This window comes from Rhinoraja longicauda, chromosome 17, assembly GCF_053455715.1.
Source record: "Rhinoraja longicauda isolate Sanriku21f chromosome 17, sRhiLon1.1, whole genome shotgun sequence".
NCBI classification, from domain to species: Eukaryota; Metazoa; Chordata; class Chondrichthyes; order Rajiformes; family Arhynchobatidae; genus Rhinoraja; species Rhinoraja longicauda.
The window spans coordinates 15,013,155-15,031,510 of NC_135969.1; the positions used below are offsets into that span (position 1 = coordinate 15,013,155).

The following is an 18,356-nucleotide window of genomic DNA, read 5'->3' on the forward strand; positions in this document are numbered from 1 at the left end:
CATCACCTCTTCCCAGATTTTACCACTCACCCACACATTAGGTTTGCCGTACCATTTGTCTTGTCTCATTTCTGGGAGATGTAATGCAAACTTCTGTATAGGAATAGCAAAACATTAATATATCAAAATCGTGTATGAAGGAGCTGCAGATGCAGGTTCATCTCGAAGCTAGACACAAAATGCTAGAGTAACTCAGCAAGTCAGGCAGCATCTCTAGAGAAAAAGGATGGGTGACGTTTCCGGGTCGGAATTCTTCTTCAGACTGAAAGTGGGGTGGGCGGGGGAGGGAGAATGCACTGGAGGCAAGAAAAGGCCAGAACAAATCAGGGCCGGCAACAGATGACCTCTGAAAGGGTGGAGCCCATAATGGCCCATTGTTGGCTGAGGAAGGTGGGATAACAAGAGGGAAAGAGGGATACTAGGATGCGAACAGTTCCATCAGTGGAAACTCCTGAGCAAAAAACAGAGTAACTCAACTGGTCAGGCATCATCTGTGGAGGGAATGGACAGGTGACATTTCGGGTCAGAACCTTTCTTCGGACTCGAATGACCGAAGCATCTTCATGCCAGATGTCTGCCAGCATCTGTGGAGGGAATGAACAGGCGATGTTTCAGGCCAGGACCCTTCTTCAGAATCAGACATCTGAGTATGATGGAGAATCCCAATCTGAAACATCGCCTGGCCCGCTGAGTTACTCCACTGTGTTTTGCTCAAGATTGCAGCATCTGCAGTTCCATGCTTCTGGCTTGAAAGTCCTTCCTGGTTGGAGTGTTATGTCTTTGGGATGAGGTTCTATCCCGTGGACTGTCAACTCCTGTGCAGTGCTTTAAAACATGCTATCAATGCTGATGCAATGTTATAGATTCATCTTGAAACCACTGGATTATCTAAATCATTTCCTAATGGGCAGAAATGAGCCCTGGCAGCTTGTTCTTCCAGCAGATCTCAATGGACATTGATTCAATGTGCCACAGTGTGACCTTTCAAATCAATTACGCTTGGGGAAACAGAACCATCTTAACAGGTGAGACTAAGGGTCAAGCTGTTCATTTACGCAGTGCTATCAGTTATAGTGTTTAACTAGCTCCGATATAGATGGTGGAGTCAATTTCTCACAACTAAATTGTTGAGAATTTGTGCGCATAGTTAAAACACAATCTGTGCCATAGAGTTGTTATGGTGTGCTTGCATCATTTGGTTACAGTTCATGGGTGTGTAAAGCATATGCTGCACTTGTAAACAGGCTTTTAGACGATGCTGAAGATCAGAAAACACTTGTAATTTAAGTTTACATTGAAATGCATGTTAGATATCAAAATCATGCAAAGGTTTTGATGCAGGCAACGTATTGCAGCAAACAGGAATGATAACGGTTTAGTTTAGTTTTTGGTTTTAGTTTCGTTTTTGATAAGAGATACAGCATGGAAGCAGGCCCTTTGGCCAACCGAGTCCATTCCGACCAACAATCACCCATTCTATCCTACAAACCAATTAACCTACAAACCTGCATGTCTTTGGAATGTGGGAGAAAACCGGAACACCCGGCGAAAACCCACCCGGAGAAAACAGGGAGAACGTTCAAATTCCGCACAGACAGCATGCATGATTAGGATGGAACCCGGGTCTCTGGCACTGTAGGGCAGCAACTCTACTGCTGTGCCACTGTGCAGTCTCAATCAGTGTCAATTACTGAGCATAAAAAAGGACCAAGAAAGACCACCTGTTCTATAAGCAGCAAAGGAATTGGGGGGAAAAAAAATAATCCCAAGAAGCTACAGCCATGCTCAAATAGACTGATATTATTTTAACTGCGGGACGACAATGGGGATTAATATGGGATGTATCTACTAAACGTCTGCCTCAGATATAGGAAAGCAAACCAAAGTTGTGCCAACAACAAAGAAACCTTCTGACTTGAGTCTTGCCCCAGATCGAAAGCCCTTGGGATCTCGGAAGATGAGCTACTCAATAGAGGATACGAAACATCTAACCTGCTCTTGTAGACATGGGGTTTCTGCAACTGAGCCAGCTAATGGTGACCCCCCCACCCCAGAATGTGGGCGACAGGGTAATGGCAACACAAGGAACTGCAGATGCTGGAATCTTGAGCAAAAGCACAAAGTGCTGGAGGAACTCGGCAGGTCAGGCAGCATCTTTGGAGGGAAGGGGCAGGCGATGTTTTGGGTCAGGAGCATTCTTCAACCAGAACCAATCTTTCAACTGTGTAACAACTAACACTTAGTAGGGTTTGGACTAGAGATTAAATATCTTCTGAAAGCCCCCTTTACATGTTCCCTGTGCCTAAGAAACCCAAGTAACTACGTGACTTTTTGACTACTAGCCACATTAAGAGTTTCTGGTATGCTCTCTGTTTGGCTCAATGAATGAAGCTCCTAACAGCACTGAAGACACTCAAAGCCATCAGGAACAAAGGAGTTAAATGTTACAGGTTGCCAAAGGTTGCCAAGCAGATTGTCCAAAGATATACAGGTTTGTAGGTTAATTGGGTTAGGTAAGAATATAAATTGTCCCTAGTGTGTAGGATAGTGCTCGTGCATACGGGGTGATCACTGGTCAACATGGACTCGGTAGGCCGAAGGGCCTGTTTTCGAGCTGTATCTCTAAAGTCTGCCAGTCACCACGACCTTATTGGGGGGTAATTAGGGATGGGCAACAATGCCAGCTTTGCCAGCAATGCCCACTCCTTGTAAATGAATATATAGCCACTGATTGGCGCAGAGTTGGCACCATTTAAGCTACTGAATTGTTCCATTCGAACAAACCTTTGCTATTTGAAATGGAGCTGCTGTTAATGGCGCTGGTAATTTTAAAAGGGCAGGTGTTGCCATGGAAGCAAAAGCTACACGACACACTCTGAGGTGTGCAAAGGAACGACACACTGACTGAGTTGGTGAGTCATGTCCCCTGTCACAACTAGTGTGATGGATTCAATTTTTTTATCCTCACTTTAATTTTTTTTTTCCTTTACGGTTATTATAATTGCTGGAATTAAAACCCATCTTAAAATGTTGTAGGAAGGAACAGCAGATGCTGGTCTAAAACCGAAGATAGACACAAAATGCTGGAGTAACTCAGCGGGAAAGGCAGCATCTCTGGATGGAAGGAATGGGTGACGTTTTGGGTTGAGACCCTTCTTCAGACTCTCCTAAAACGTTAACCGTTGCAGCTTCTTACCATGCCTACCAACAGCACATTGGAAAATTGGAGCACTGAAAATTTTGGGTAGATTCCATGACTAACTCTTACTATTTATTTCAGCGCCACAGGTCGGGAGGTTTTTGACTGGATTCTGGACCAAGGATACTATTCAGAACGGGATACCAGCAATGTAATCCGACAAGTATTGGAGGCTGTGGCTTACTTGCATTCCCTCAAGATTGTCCACAGAAATCTGAAGGTAACAGATAAGTAAATCAATTAGTCCTTTACTAAATTGGATTTGCATCAAATTGTTTCCATCAGGTCAATCGTGCCTCTGCCTTACTGCCCCTTTAAGAAAACTCTTGCCACATTGTTTAAAATACAGCGTGGAAACATGCCCTTCGGCCCACCGAGTTTTACGCCGACCATCAATCACACTTTCACACTAGTTCCATGTTATCCCACTTTGGCATCAGCTCCCTACATGCTAGGGGCAACATGCAGAAGTCAATTATTCTACAAACCTGAAATGTCTTTGGAATGTGGGGGAAAACTAGAGCATCCTGAGAAAACCTGCGCTGTCTAAGGGAGAACGTACAAACTCCGCGTAAGCAGCACCCGTAGTGAGGATCGAGTCATGGTCTCTGACGCTGAGAACCAGCAGTTCTACCTCTGCACCACTGTGCTGACTGCCCATTGAAAGTAGACGTTTCTTCCATCAGAAGAGTGGGGAATCTTTGGAATTCTCTATCCTGGAAGGTTGTGGCTGGTGTCTTGTCCCAGATCGAAATACCTTGGGGGTCTCAAGGCCAAGGGTTGATTAATTTTTGGGTATGAGAATAATCAAGGAATAAGGTGATAGTGCAAAACAAACACTGCAGAGGTAGATGGTCAGTCATGACATTGTGGGATGGTGATGCAGGCACATAGGGCTGAATGGCCTCGACCTGCTTTAATTAATGTTCTTATGTTGTTGGTCTAAATGCCAATAAATTGGGAAGACTACATGAGAATAACTGCTCTTGATATCAAAGCACCAGTTAATCATGTGCATGACCACAAACTAAGAGTTATCATTGACTAGAGACCCTACCGGTGCAGCTACACAAACTCTGTGTCTACAAGAGCAAGTCAGATTTGGGTATCCTCCATTGAGTGTCTCACCTTCTGAGAACCCAATGCCTTTCGATCTGGTTCAAGACACAAGTCAGAATTGTGAAGGAATATTCTTCACTTACCTGAAAAAATGTGGCTCCAATGACTCTCAAGAAAGTCAGCACCGTCCAGGATAAAGCAGTCCATTTGATTACTACTCCATTCACCACTCGAAAAATTCATCCTCCCTACCTTTGACTCACAGTGGCTACAGTGTGTACTGCATTCACTCACTTAGGCTTCCCATCTTGAAATCCACCCAAACCTGTAACATTTAACTGCAAAGGTAGAGGGTGGTAAGTTTAACTGCAGCATGGGACTATTTTCACCTGAGACAGTTCACCTCCACTTTTCTCAAGGGCAGTTAGGGGTAAGTAACAAGTGCTGACCGTCCCAATGGTGTCCAGCTTTTCTCAGTAAATAAATAATGCAGGCATATGAGTTTAAATTTGCACCACGGCGAATGAAATGTTTTTACTCAGTTAGTTAAAGAAATCTGGAATGAAAACCAGTAATCAGTAATGGTGAGTATCATCTTTAACAGTCCATATTTTTCACTAACGTTCTTCAGGATGGATACACACTGTCCTGAAGATTGACGCTAAATGCTGGAGTAACTCAACAGGTCAGGCAGCATCTCTGGAGAAAAAGGAATCGGTGACGTTTCTGGTCACAATTCTTCATCAGACCCTGGCGTGGATCTAAAGAGCTCCAACCCGAAACGTCACCTAATCCTATTCTCCAGAGATGCTGCCTGACCCGCCGAGTTACTCCAGCATTTCATGCCTATCTTCAGTATAAACCTGCATCTGCATTTCCTTCCTACAACATACTGTCCTGACCTGGCTTGTCCTAGACATGACTCTAGACCCAGTTCTGAATGAATCTAAGTGCATCTAAGATAGCCTGCCAACCACAATCGGCTGCAGGGACGGGTATTAAATAGTGATTTTAAAAAAAAAACGATTATCCCTTGATGGAGTCTGACAATGAGTAATCCTTTAAGATGAACATTAGCATCAACTTTCTATTTGTGGATTTTTTTTCCAATTATTTTTATATGTGGTAGGTGTTGACGACAGAGAGAGATTGGCAGGTTGCCAAACCCACGGCAAGAGAGATTTGGTGACATCATTGAAGATGTTTATCAAGCGACTTTTAGCAAATGTTTGGGCCAAGCTATTTTTTGTTAAATTTTTAATTCATACCGTCAGCTCTGCTTCTGCTCAGAGCTCTTCCAAGCCAATCTGCACCGGCGTCAGAACACTCATGATTTAAACAAAAGTATTCAAAATATACCCAGCTCGACAGCGAGTGCACCATATGTCTCCACAACAAGTCTATGACTAGCTCTTTACATCTCAGTCTTCTGCGCGCACAGGGGCTCCATATGCTTTGCACCATGATTATACCCGTGCCTTAACCCTTACCTCACCGGGCAAGTGCTGCACAATATATGCTATGGACCAGAATATTTTATTCCATTTCCCAGTTGCAGGATGCTTTCAAGAGAGAGCTGGATAGAGCTCTTAAGGATAGCGGAGTGAGGGGGTATGGGGAGAAGGCAGGAACGGGGTACTGATTGAGAGTGATCAGCCATGATCGCATTGAATGGCGGTGCTGGCTCGAAGGGCTGAATGGCCTACTCCTGCACCTATTGTCTATTGTCTATTGTCTATTGTCTATTGATATCTTGAGATGCGAACATTTATTGAATTTTAGTTTAGTTTAGTTTAGAGATACAGCACGGAAACAGGCCTTTCAGCCAACCGAGTCCGTGCAAACCAACGATCTCCGCACTCGAACACTATCCTACACACTAGAGACAATTTAAAATTATACCAAACCAATTAGCCTACGAACCTGCACGTCTTTAGAGTGTGGGAGGAAACCGGTGCACCCGGAGAAAACGCACAAGGTCACAGGGAGAACGTACAAACTCCGTACGGACACCACCCTTGGTCAGGATCAAACCCAGGTCTCTGGCACTGTAAGTAAGCAACTCTACCGCTGTGCCACCATGCCACCCGGCAAGTATACAGCAGTAGTTATCCAGCATGGAAACAGATCCTTCAGACCACCGAGTCCATGCTGACCATCAATCACCTGGTCACACTAGTTCCATGTTAGCCCACCAACTGCACATTAGGGGAAATTTAGAGAGGCCAATTAACCTACAAACCTACTTGAAGTCTGAAGATGGGTCCCAACCCAAAACGTCGCCTATCGTTTTTCTCAGAGATGCTGCCTGATCCACTGAGTTACTCCAGCACTTTGTGTCTATCTATGCTATACCTGAACGTACCTCATCAGTGGCTTGTGTAAAAGCACCCCCAGGAGCCCGTAAACATCAATACCACCCAATCTCTCACCTTTTAACAAATATTCTGCTTTTCTATTATGTTCACCAAAGCAGGTAAAATCACATTTTGCCACATTATATTCCATGTGCTGTGGTCAGGCCCACTAGTTCAAATTATCCACATCACCCTGAAACTTCTTCACTCCGTTCTTAATCAACAATCATCTCATTTAGTATCACCAACGAACTTGGAAATTTAACAATGTATTCCCTCAGCCATATCGTTGACATAGTGAACAGCTGGAACCCAAACACTAACCCCAGAATACTCCACTGGTCACATCCAAGATAGAAACAGAATGCTGGAGTTACTCGGCGGGACAGGCAGCATCTCTGGAGAGAAGGAATGGGTGACATTTTCGGTCAAGACCCTTCTTCAGACTGAGAGTCGGGGGAGAGGGAGACATAGATATATCGAAGGGTAAGTGTGTGAAAACGAGAGATCAAAGGGGATAAAGTTCAAAGAAAATGTAGAATAGATCATTGTTAGCTGAAGTGAAGGTGACAACAAGGTGTACAATCAGTAAAATTTAATCAGGAGGACGGAGAAACTAGTCGCAGAGGGATGTAGAGAGAGGGAAAGCAAGGGTTACTTGAAGTTAGAGAAGTCAGTATTGATGCCACTGGGTTGTAAGCTACCCAAGCGAAATATGAGATACTTCCTCCAATTTGCGTTTTGCCTCACTCTGACAGTGGCCCAGGACAGAAAGGTGAGTACGGAAATGGGAGGGGGAATTAAAGTGTTTAGCACAAGGAGATCACATACACAATTTTGTCGAACTGCGAAGAATCTGTTTTTAACATTCTTTTCTTTCGGTCCGATAATCAATTCTCTCTCCAGAATATTATTCTCCAGCACGGTGTTGTTCACACTGATTACAACAACCAAGCTCTTAATTTTTTTTAAATCCACTTCTGTTATTTCTGCGACGTTGTCTTTAAATTGTTGATGTGATGTGATGTACTGACTGATTACTGTCAGTCCTTGCTCAGTCCCAGTCAGCTGATGAGCATGACATTCAGCAACTACTAACAATAATTGTCCTTTCCCTCCAACGCTTCTTAACCTGTGCTATCATCTGCTGCTTCTTTCAGCTGGAGAATTTAGTTTATCTCAATCGCCTAAAAAACTCCAAGATCGTAATAAGCGATTTTCATCTGGCAAAGTTGGAGAACGGTCTGATCAAAGAGCCCTGTGGCACGCCGGAGTATCTAGGTGAGGCCCCGCAGATACATGTGCGAGAGATAAGCAGAGAGTCCAGTTTTAAAACTTTCTTAAGCATTTACAATCAATGAAGTGATTTCCAAAGTGTGCTCACTCAACGTTTAGTTCAGTTTAAAGATTCAGCGTGGAAACAGGGTCATCGGCCCGCCGAGACTGCGCCGCCCAGCAATCACCCGTTCACACTAGTTCTATCCTATACACGAGGGACAATTTCCAGAGGCAAATTAACCCCACAAATTTGAACATCTTTGGACTGTGGGAGGAAACCGGAGCACCCGGAGAAAACCCACGTGGTCACGAGGAGAACGTGTAAACTCCGTACAGACACCTGTAGCCAGGACATGCCCCAATAAGGCAGCAACTCTACCACTGCGCCATCGTGCCACCCTTAAATTCAACATTTAATATATTGTACTGCAAGAGATTTGTACATGTAAACATCAAGATATCAAGATTAGTTCTGGAATGCACAGGACAGGAATGGGGAACACTCCCCTGCTCTTCAGTCCTAGACTTTGGTTAACGTCTTAAAAGACAAACAATCACCAGCTAAACTATTGGAACTAAATTGTTCCACCTGCAGTTTATTTTATGAGGTAGCAGATGGTGAATTGCACTGAAAGCATGTGTTTTTAACATTGTTGCTATCTGCTTGGTGTGAAGTTTCTACTGATTATGTTTTGAAGTAGGATTGTAAGATGTAGGGCAAAAGACGATCATAAATTCAAAGTAAATTTCAAGAAGGAATCCACATTCTGTGCATTGATAAATCTCCGAGCCACATTGGGAGTTTAATTATTACCTACAGCCCTCAGGAATGAAGATGGAAATTTCTTTAGTCAGAGGGTGTGAATCTGTGGTATTCGTTGCCACAGACGGCTGTGGGGGCCAAGTCGCTGGGTATTGTTAAGGCGCAGATCGACAGATTCTTGATTGGCAAGGTTGTCAGGGGTTATGGGGAAAAAGCAGGAGAACGGGGTAGGGAGGAAAAGATAGATCATCCATTATTGAATGGCCGAGTATACTTGATGAGCCTAATTCTGCTCCTACAACTTATGAATGTATATAAAGGGTTAGGTAGTGGGAATTAATAAGAACTTGCATATAATGGTTTTTGTGAAGGCGTTGTATGATACTGCATTTGCAGAAAATGCTGGAAATAATCAAGAGTCATGGAGTCATAGAGTGATACAGTGTGGAAACAGGCCCTTCGGCCCAACTCGCTCACATCAGCCAACAATGTCCCAGCTACACTAGTCCCACTTGCCTGCACTTCATCCATATCCCTCTAAACCTGTCCTATCCATGTATCTGTCTAACTGTTCCTTAAACGATGGGATAGTCCCAACCTCAACTACTTCCTCTGGCAGCTTGTTCCATACACCCACTACCCTTTGTGTGAAAAAGTTACCCCTCAGATTCCTATTAAATCTTTTCCCATTCACCTTGAACCTATGTCCTCTGGTCCTCGATTCTCCTACTCTGGGCAAAAGACTGTGCATCTACCCAATCTATTCCTCTCATGATCTTGTACACCTCTATAAGATCGCCCCTCATCCTCCTGCGCTCCATGGAATAGAGACACAGCCTACTCAACCTCTCCCTATAGCTCACACCCTCTAATCCTGGCAACACCCTCGTAAATCTTTTCTGAACCCTTTCAAGCTTGACAATATCTTTTCTATAACATGGTGCCCAGAACTGAACACAATATTCTAAATGCAGTCTTATACAACTGCAACATGACCTCCCAACATCTATACTCAATACTCTGACTGATGAAGGCCAAAGTGCCAAAAGCATTTTTGACCACCTTATCTACCTGTGACTTGACCTTCAAGGAACCATGCACCTGTACTCCTAGATCCCTCTGCTCTACAACACTACCCAGAGGCCTACCATTTACTGTGAAGGTCCTGCTCTTGTTCGACATCCCAAAATGCAACACCACACACTTCTCTGTATTAAATTCCATCAACCATTCCTCCACCCACCTGGCCAATCGATCCAGATCCTGCTGCAATCGTTCACAACCATCTTCACTATCTGCTAAACCACTAACTTTTGTATCATCAGCGAACTTGCAAATCTTGCCCTGTATGTTCTCATCCAAATCATTGATGGAGATGACAAACAGTAACGGGCCCAGCACCGAACCCTGAGGCACACCACTAGTCGCAGGCAGCCAGTCTGAGAAGCAACCTTCCACCATCACCCTCTGCTTCCTTCCATGGAGCCATTTTGCTATCCATTTAGCCATCTCTCCTTGGATCCCATGCGATCTAACCTTCCAGAACAGCCTACCATGCGGAACCTTGTCGAACACCTTACTGAAGTCCATGTGAGCCAAAGGTTGGGGAGAGAAATGTAGAGCGATCATTTCAGGTTAACAACCTTTCATCATTTCATTTCATGAACTCTACTGCCACTGGAGACACCTTCTCCCAACGAGAGAACCATAAAATAGTAGATTGTTACAACATGATGGAGCAAATGGAGGCCATTTGCTCCATCAAGTCTGTGCCGGCTCCTGTGCAAACAATTTAATCAGTCCCATTCTCTAGCTCCTTCCCTCCCAGTCTTGCAAATTATATTCCATCAAGTGCTTGTAAGCACAGGAACAACATGCTGGCTAGGCCAGTGAGTCATGTCAACTGTCACAAGTGGTGTGAAGGATTCAACATTTTTATCCTTGCTTTAATGTTTTTTAAATGCTGGATTGAACTCCTCTTAAAGCATTAACCATTGTTTCTTTTGATGGCCTGCTGCAGTACACATTATCGGTTTGCATGATCAAGAAGTTTGCAAGTGACACCAAAATTGGTGGTGTGGTTGATAGTGAAAATGGTTAGAACAGGATCTAGACCAACTGAGAAAGTGGGCCGAGGAATAGCAGATGGAATTTAACTCAGAAATATGCAAGGTGATGTATTTTTGGAAGTTAAGCCTGGGTAAGACATACACAGTGAATGGCAGGGCACTGGACAGTGTTGTGGAACAGAGAGACCTTAGAGTGACTCAGGAAGTGGAAACGCAAGCTGACAGGGTGGTGAAAAAGGCATGTGGCAGACTTGCTTTCATTGGACGTTGAGTGCAAAAGTTGGGACGTCATGTTGTACCAGGATAGGATGTTGGTCAGATTGAACCTGGAATATTGTAGGCAGTCTTGGTTACAATACAATCGCAAAGATGTGATTAAGCCTGAGAGGTTACTGAAAACATTCACAAGGATGTTGCCAGGACTGGAGGGCTTGAGTTGGAGTTGGAGAGACTAGATAGGCTGGGATTGTTTTTTTTTTAGCAAAGGAGGTTGTGTAGTGATCTTATGGAGATTTATAAAATCATAGATAAGGGAGATTGTCACCCAGGGTAGAATAGCCTTAAACTAGAGGGCATAGGTTTAAAGGAGACCTGAGGGGCTGTTTCTCGCATACAGGCTGTTTAATATATGGAACGAACTGCCAGAGGAAGTGGAAGTGGTGGATACAATTACAACATTTAAAAGATATTTAGACAGACTCATCAATAGAAAAGGTTTCAAGGGATATGGACAAAATGCAGCCAATGGGACTAGCTCAACAAAAGACCTCGGACAGCATGGTTTATTTGGGCCAAAAGGCCTGTTTGTGTGCTGTTTGACTCGTAGGACTTCTATGGCTTAAGAACTCATTCTGTTCATCGAAACAAGGCTGGCTCCTATATGAGTAGTCCTATCAGTTCCATTGCCGCCCCCTTTCCCCATGGTCAGTTATTCTTTCTCGATTGCCTTCCAATTCCCTTTTGAAAGTGCTGACTGACTCTCACCTCTCCACAGGTAGTGAGTTCCAGATCATGACCACTTTCTGCCTATCTTAGAAACATAGAAAATATGTACAGGAGTTGGCCATTCGGCCCTTCGAGCCAGCACCGCCATTCAATATGATCATGGCTGATCATCCAAAATCAGTACCCTGTTCCAGCTTTTTCACCATATCCCTTGATTCCCTTAGCCCAAAGAGCTAAATCTTGAATCTTCACAACCACCTTATATATTCGGCTCAAAACCTAAACGTTGCAAGCTCAAGTCCTTGAATCATTTGTTAAAGGAAATGGCTTCTCTTCATTTGACCATATCCAAACCAGTCGTGATCTATGCATCTGAACCATTCATAAGATAGACACAACATGCTGGGGTAACTCAGTGAGACAGACAGCATCTCTGGAGAGAAGGAATGGGTGACGTTTCGGTTCGCGACCCTTCTTCAGACACGACCCGAAATACCACCCATTCTTTCTCTCCAGAGATGCTGCCTGTCCCGTCCCGCTGAGTTACTCCAGCATTTTGTGTCTATCTTCAGTTTAAACCAGCATCTGCAGTTCCTTCCTATACTGAACCATTCATAATATTGATGAGTTAATTCTTCTATCAATGACCTACATCAAAGTTCGCAAAACCTGAAGAGTGCTTTGTTAAGTGAAGCCTCCCTAATAGGTTCACTATTAGTGAGGGTGAACACTTCTGCCCCATATTACTCAGGATTGTGTGATTGGCTGTTTTGTGTCTCTTTCCAGCTCCAGAGGTTGTCGGGCGACAGAAATATGGACGGCCAGTTGACTGCTGGGCTATCGGAGTGATCATGTACATACTGTACGTACGCCATCCCTTGGGCTCATGATTACAGGAGGAATTGGGAATGTTTTTCTATTAGTCTGCTTGCTTTTACTGCAAAAACTTGTCCTTGCTATCTACCGAAGATGATAACCACTGCACCCATTATCTCTCAATCCACCACCTTCAAACTCTTGGGATGCAAGGATGGGGAATCACCTTCCAGTAATATTCATTTCTTCAATAGTTATTGTTTTCATGAATGATAATTCATTTGAAATTCCCATTCCCTCTCGGGCTGCTTCATTAATTATGGGATGTTTTTCTGAAACGGTTATAAAGATTGCTTCATTTTTAGTTTGGTTTGGAGATACAGCGTTGAAACAGGCCCTTCAGCCCATCGAGTCTGCACCAACCAGCAATCCTCATACACTAACACTATCCTACACACTAGGGACAATTTACAATTTTTACCTTTGTCTTTGGCGTGTGGGAGGAAACCGGAGCACCCGGAGAAAACCTCCACGGTCACAGGGAAGAATGTACAAACTCCATACAGACAGCACCCATAGTCAGGATCGAACCCAGATCACTGGTGCTGTAAAGCAGCATCTCTACCGCTGCGCCACCTTGGGCTGAGAATTGGTTTAATGAACAGGGGTGAGGAATACATGTGTTAATTTAGAGTGGGGAGGCTGTAACTAGAAGGGTGCCACAAGGATCAGTGGGGCCTCATTTAGAATCAAGGCTGAAAGATGACACCCCTGGTATCGCTATTCCTCACAATCACTGATGTGTGGATTAGGTCTTCAACTCCTGCAGTGGATCCCGGACGAGTTACTGATTTCAACTCAAGCTAGTGAGTAATCTAATTTTAAATTAAATGGATGCTGATTCAGTCCTTTATTCCTTTTTACTCGCAGGTTATCAGGGAATCCACCTTTCTATGACGAAAATGATGATGAGGATTATGAAAATCATGACAAGAACCTATTCCGAAAAATCCTGGCTGGAGACTATGAGTTTGATTCGCCATACTGGGATGACATTTCAGATGCAGGTGAGCATTAAATCTGTGCTTAGGTGACTCTGCCTTGAGTCTGGTGTCTATTATCACTTGAATTATGTCTGGTCTATAACTCAACTCCATTTACATAACATATTTCTTGATTTACACATTTAACTGAAGTTGTGTCGATCTGCTGTAATGTTCCCACAACATCTCAAGTATTTAATTTAATTTAGACAATAGACAATAGGTGCAGGAGTAGGCCATTCGGCCGTTCGAGCCAGCACCGCCATTCAATGTGATCATGGCTGATCATTCTCAATCAGTACCCCGTTCCTGCCTTCTCCCTGTACCCCCTGACTCCACTATCCTTAAGAGCTCTATCTAGCTCTCACTTGAATGCCTGCTGTACCAGCATGCTTCCTTTCAGTGACTGGTGCACTAGGACACCCAGAACTCGTTGTATGTCCCCTTTTCCTAACTTGACACCATTCAGATAATAATCTGCCTTCCTATTCTTACCACCAAAGTGGATAACCTCACACTTACCCACATTAAACTGCATCTGCAATTTAGAAACAAGAAACTGCAGATGCTGGTTTACAAAAAAAGACACAAAGTGCAGAGGTAACTCAGCGGGTCAGGCAGCATCTCCACAGAACATGGATGGTCTAGGGCAGGCCATTCTAGACTGGGTATTGTGTAATGAGGAAAGATTAGTTAGCGATCTTGCTGTGCAAAGACCCTTGGGCAACAGTGACCATAATAAAGTGGAATTCTGCATTAGGATGGAGAGTGACACGGTTAATTCAGAGACTAGGGTCCTGAACATATAGAAAGGAGACTTTGAAGGTATGAGATGAGAATTGGCTAGGATAGACTGGTAAATTATACTTAAAGGGTTGATGCAATGGCAAAGATTTAAATACTGCATGGATGAACTCTAAAAATTGATCATCCCTGTTTGGCGAAAAAAATAAAATGGGGAAGGTGGCTCAACCGTGGCCATGATCCAATTATCTGTCTGTTTGCATTTTACTTGACACTGAATCATGGTTGTCCACATGCAAGAATGGTAGAGATGAATATATAGGAGCAACTATTATTCTAGTGAGGACCCTTCTCTTGCTCCAATGTACAATCTTGCTCCAATTTACAATCTTAAACCACATTAGAAGATATTTGAACTGATGACTAAAGGTTTGGTCAAATTTTAGTTTAGTTGAGTTTGGAGTTATAATGCGGAAACAGGCCCTTTGGCCGACCAGCGATCCTCACATATTAACACTATTTAAAAGAAAGGGACAATTTTACAATTTACCAAGCCTATTAACATGTACGTGTTTGGTGTGTGGGAGGAAACCGGAGCTCCCGGAAAAATCCCTCGCAGGTCACAGGGAGAACGTACAAACACCGTACAGACAGCACGTGCAGTCAGGATCCAACCCGGGTCTCTAGCACTGTTAGACAGTAACTCTACTGCTGCGCCACCGTGCCACCCTGTGGTCGGCTTTATTAGAAAGTGAGGTTTAAGGAGGGAATTTTGGGGATTAATACCCTGGCAGCTGAAGCGTATAAATGTCAACGACTAGAGGGCATAACTTTAAGGTGAAAGAGGCAAAGTTTAAAGAGGACGTGAGGGGTAAATTTATTTACACAGTGGGGGGGGTAACATGCTGCCAGGGGTGGTGGTGAAGGCAGATGGTACAGTGTCGTTTAAGAGGCTTTTAGATAGGAACGTGGATATGCAGAAAATGGGGGGGGGGGGTTATGGATCATGTGCAGGCAGATGAGATTATTTTATGTTGGCATCATGTTTGGCATAGATATTGTGGGGTGAAGGGTCTGTGCCTGTGCTCTGAAGAGATCGGCTGAGTACTGTTCTACGTTCAAAAGAGTAGGAGCAGGGTTGCCTGGACGAGGGAGCTTGAAGAAGACTGGAGATTGATATTAAATCAGAGAAGATGCAAAATGGGGTGAGGCTGACTGGGTCTTAAGAGGAAATTTTGAACTGTGGTGGGGATGAATGGGAAAAGAAAATTATTAGGAAGGTAAGTTAAAATATTGGCTTTATTGCAAGAGTCAAGTCAATTTTATTTGTATAGCACATTTTAAAACAACCCACGTTGACCAAAGTGCGGGATGGATTACAAAAATTGGCAAGCTTGAAGCAACTGTACAGGTCTCTAGGGAGAGTATGTCTGGAGTACTTAGTACAGATTGATCTTTCAGAAACTTGTGTGGTCTCAGAATAAAAGATTTGACTGAGACTGAGATGAGGAGGAATTTATTTTGTCAGAGTTGTGAAATATTGGAATTCTGTGGGAAATTCAAAGCACACGGAGATCGGGTGAGAGCATAAAGTAGGATCTATCAATGAGATCAGCCGTGTTCTTATGAAACTGGCCCTGCACATTCACCCATCGAGACACATTGTTTGTTGCCTGCATGGGAGCAACAATCCCAAACACTCCCTCCGACTCAGTGTACCTGGTGGGGTCAAGAAGCTTGAAAGCAGGCAGGAACAGCTTCTACCCCTCCGATTTCAGGTTTCTGAACAGTCCTTCCATAAGCTAGGGTATTGCCCGATTCACCTTTACCCCATTGCGGACATGGGACTTTGTCTATGGAACCCGGTGGGCTACAATATTGAGAATTTTATTCTGCACTCTCTATCTTTCTCTTGTACTCAAACTGTACTTGAGTTTGACTTGATTGTATTTACGAATGTACAGCATGATTTGATAGCATTTGATTGAATAGCATGCAAAACAACGCTTTTCACTGTACCATGGATACACGTGAAATAATAACGCTAAATTTAAACCCTACAACTCAGCCAGTGCTGGGCCTGAGGATATTGCCGGCAGTTCGGCGATTGGCCCCTCCCTGCCTCTTGTCCTACAAAGCTTTATCACCAAGGCCTCTTCCACTCCAAAACCTACCCCGATCTCATCAAAGCTGGCCTTCCATGGAAAATCTGATCACCCCTTTCCCCTAAACAATCCCTTCCCACCTGACTATACCTTCCATTGCTATTCCAAGATGATCCCAGTATCCCTCCCATCCCTTCCCTGCTCAAGCTCATATCTCAGCTCCTTCTCCATCCGACAGCAATGGCAAGGAGCTCATTGCCCTCCTCATGACTATGTTTGACATCATCCATTCATAGAAAATCGGGGCAGGAGTCGGCCATTTGGCCCTTTGAGCCAGCACCATTCAATATGATCATGGCTGATCATCTAAAATCAGTACCTATCAATAGTCAATAGTCAATAGTCGTTTATTTGTTACATACACATAAATGTGTAGTAAAATGAAACATTACCCGCAGTTGAACAATAAGACCAATAAGATTAATCAATAAAATTGCAATAACACATACAATCACAACTAACACCAAACAAAAAGAAACATCCATCACAGTGAGTCTCCTCCAGTCCCTTCTCACTGTGATGGAAGGCCAAAAATGTCTTTTTCTCTTCCCTGCCGTCACTATGGGGATATGCTTTTTCCCCATATCCACCGATTCCTTTAGCCCTAAGAGCTAAATCTAACTCTCTCCTGAAAACATCCAGTGAATTGACCTCCACTGCCTTCTGTGGCAGATAATTCCCCAGATTCACAACTCTCTGGGTGAAAAAGTTTTTCCTCATCTCAGTCCTAAATGGCCTACCCTTTATTCTTAAACTGTGACCCCTGGTTCTGGACTCCCCTAACATCGGGAACATTTTTCCTGCATCTAGCCTGTCCAATCCTTTAAGATTATTATATGTTTCTATAAGATCCCCTCTCATCCTTAATTCCAGTGAATACAAGCCCAGTCGATCCATTATTTCATCATATGTCAGTTCGGCCATCCCGGGAATTAACCTGGTGAACCTTTGCTGCACTCCCTCATTTTTGCCATTTTTGCCTAATGTGAGGCAACAGGCAGCTGTTTTTTTCACATGTATAACTTTTGATAATACATTTGTTCCCTGCCAGCTAAGGATCTGGTGAGTCGTTTGATGGAAGTTGACCAGGATTCCAGGATAACAGCTCAAGAAGCCATTAATCATGAATGGTGAGTGTCAAATTGGAATGACCAAGGCCCATCAAAATATTCAGATTTGCTTTTAATAACCCTGATTATATTCTCCTTCTCAGGATTTCAGGAAATGCCGCTTCAGACAAGAACATCAAAGATGGAGTCTGTGCTCAGATTGAGAAAAACTTTGCCAAAGCGAAATGGAAGGTACTTGAAGTAAATACCACTTTTACTGGCTTTAATTATTTGTTGCATGAACCACCATTGTAACATTGTGCTTGTGTCTGTATTTATACATGTTGCCATTTGATTCATTCAACAAACTTTACCTCCATCATTTATGGATCCTAACGTAAATAAAACCAATACCAGAAACTTGAACTAGACCATAATGATAAACGTCTACAGGACCAGTGGCCCATTGTTTTATACATGTGCATAATAGATGTGATATACAGATAGCCCTTGTTATCACGGACCATGGAGGGGGGAGGGAGATGGTGTCAGTCATTGCCGATTGTCCGCTAGAACAGAGTAAGAGATTCGCTGCAACCACCCAGCAGTTCCTCCATAGAACAACAAATTGTTTTCAAATACAAAGTTCTATTTAACGGTTAACAATGTCGTTTTGTCACTGCAAGTGGCATGATGGCACAGCGGTAGAGTTGTTGCCTTACAGTGCCAGAGACCCTGGTTCGTCCTGAACACGGGTGCTGTCTGTACGGAGTTTGTACATTCTCCCCGTGACCAGCGATCTTTGGAGTGTGGGAGGAAACCAGAGCACCTGGAGAAAAACCCCCGCGATCATGGGGAGAACGTACTAG

The 18,356-nt window shown here is 43.7% G+C and overlaps 1 protein-coding gene across 3 annotated transcripts in view; it reads left to right on the forward strand.

Annotated features, from left to right (window-relative positions):
• camkva (CaM kinase-like vesicle-associated a) overlaps nt 1-18,356 on the forward strand; it is a 93,944-nt gene that overhangs the window by 70,924 nt on the left and 4,664 nt on the right. For 2 of the 3 annotated variants that reach the window (XM_078414187.1, XM_078414188.1), the window contains exons 5-10: nt 3,281-3,419; nt 7,776-7,896; nt 12,457-12,532; nt 13,417-13,553; nt 17,490-17,568; nt 17,652-17,748. In XM_078414187.1, the coding sequence (XP_078270313.1) occupies nt 3,281-3,419; nt 7,776-7,896; nt 12,457-12,532; nt 13,417-13,553; nt 17,490-17,568; nt 17,652-17,748 (649 nt within the window). The remainder of the gene's footprint in view (nt 1-3,280; nt 3,420-7,775; nt 7,897-12,456; nt 12,533-13,416; nt 13,554-17,489; nt 17,569-17,651; nt 17,749-18,356) is intronic. The other variant, XM_078414189.1, reaches the window with a different exon arrangement.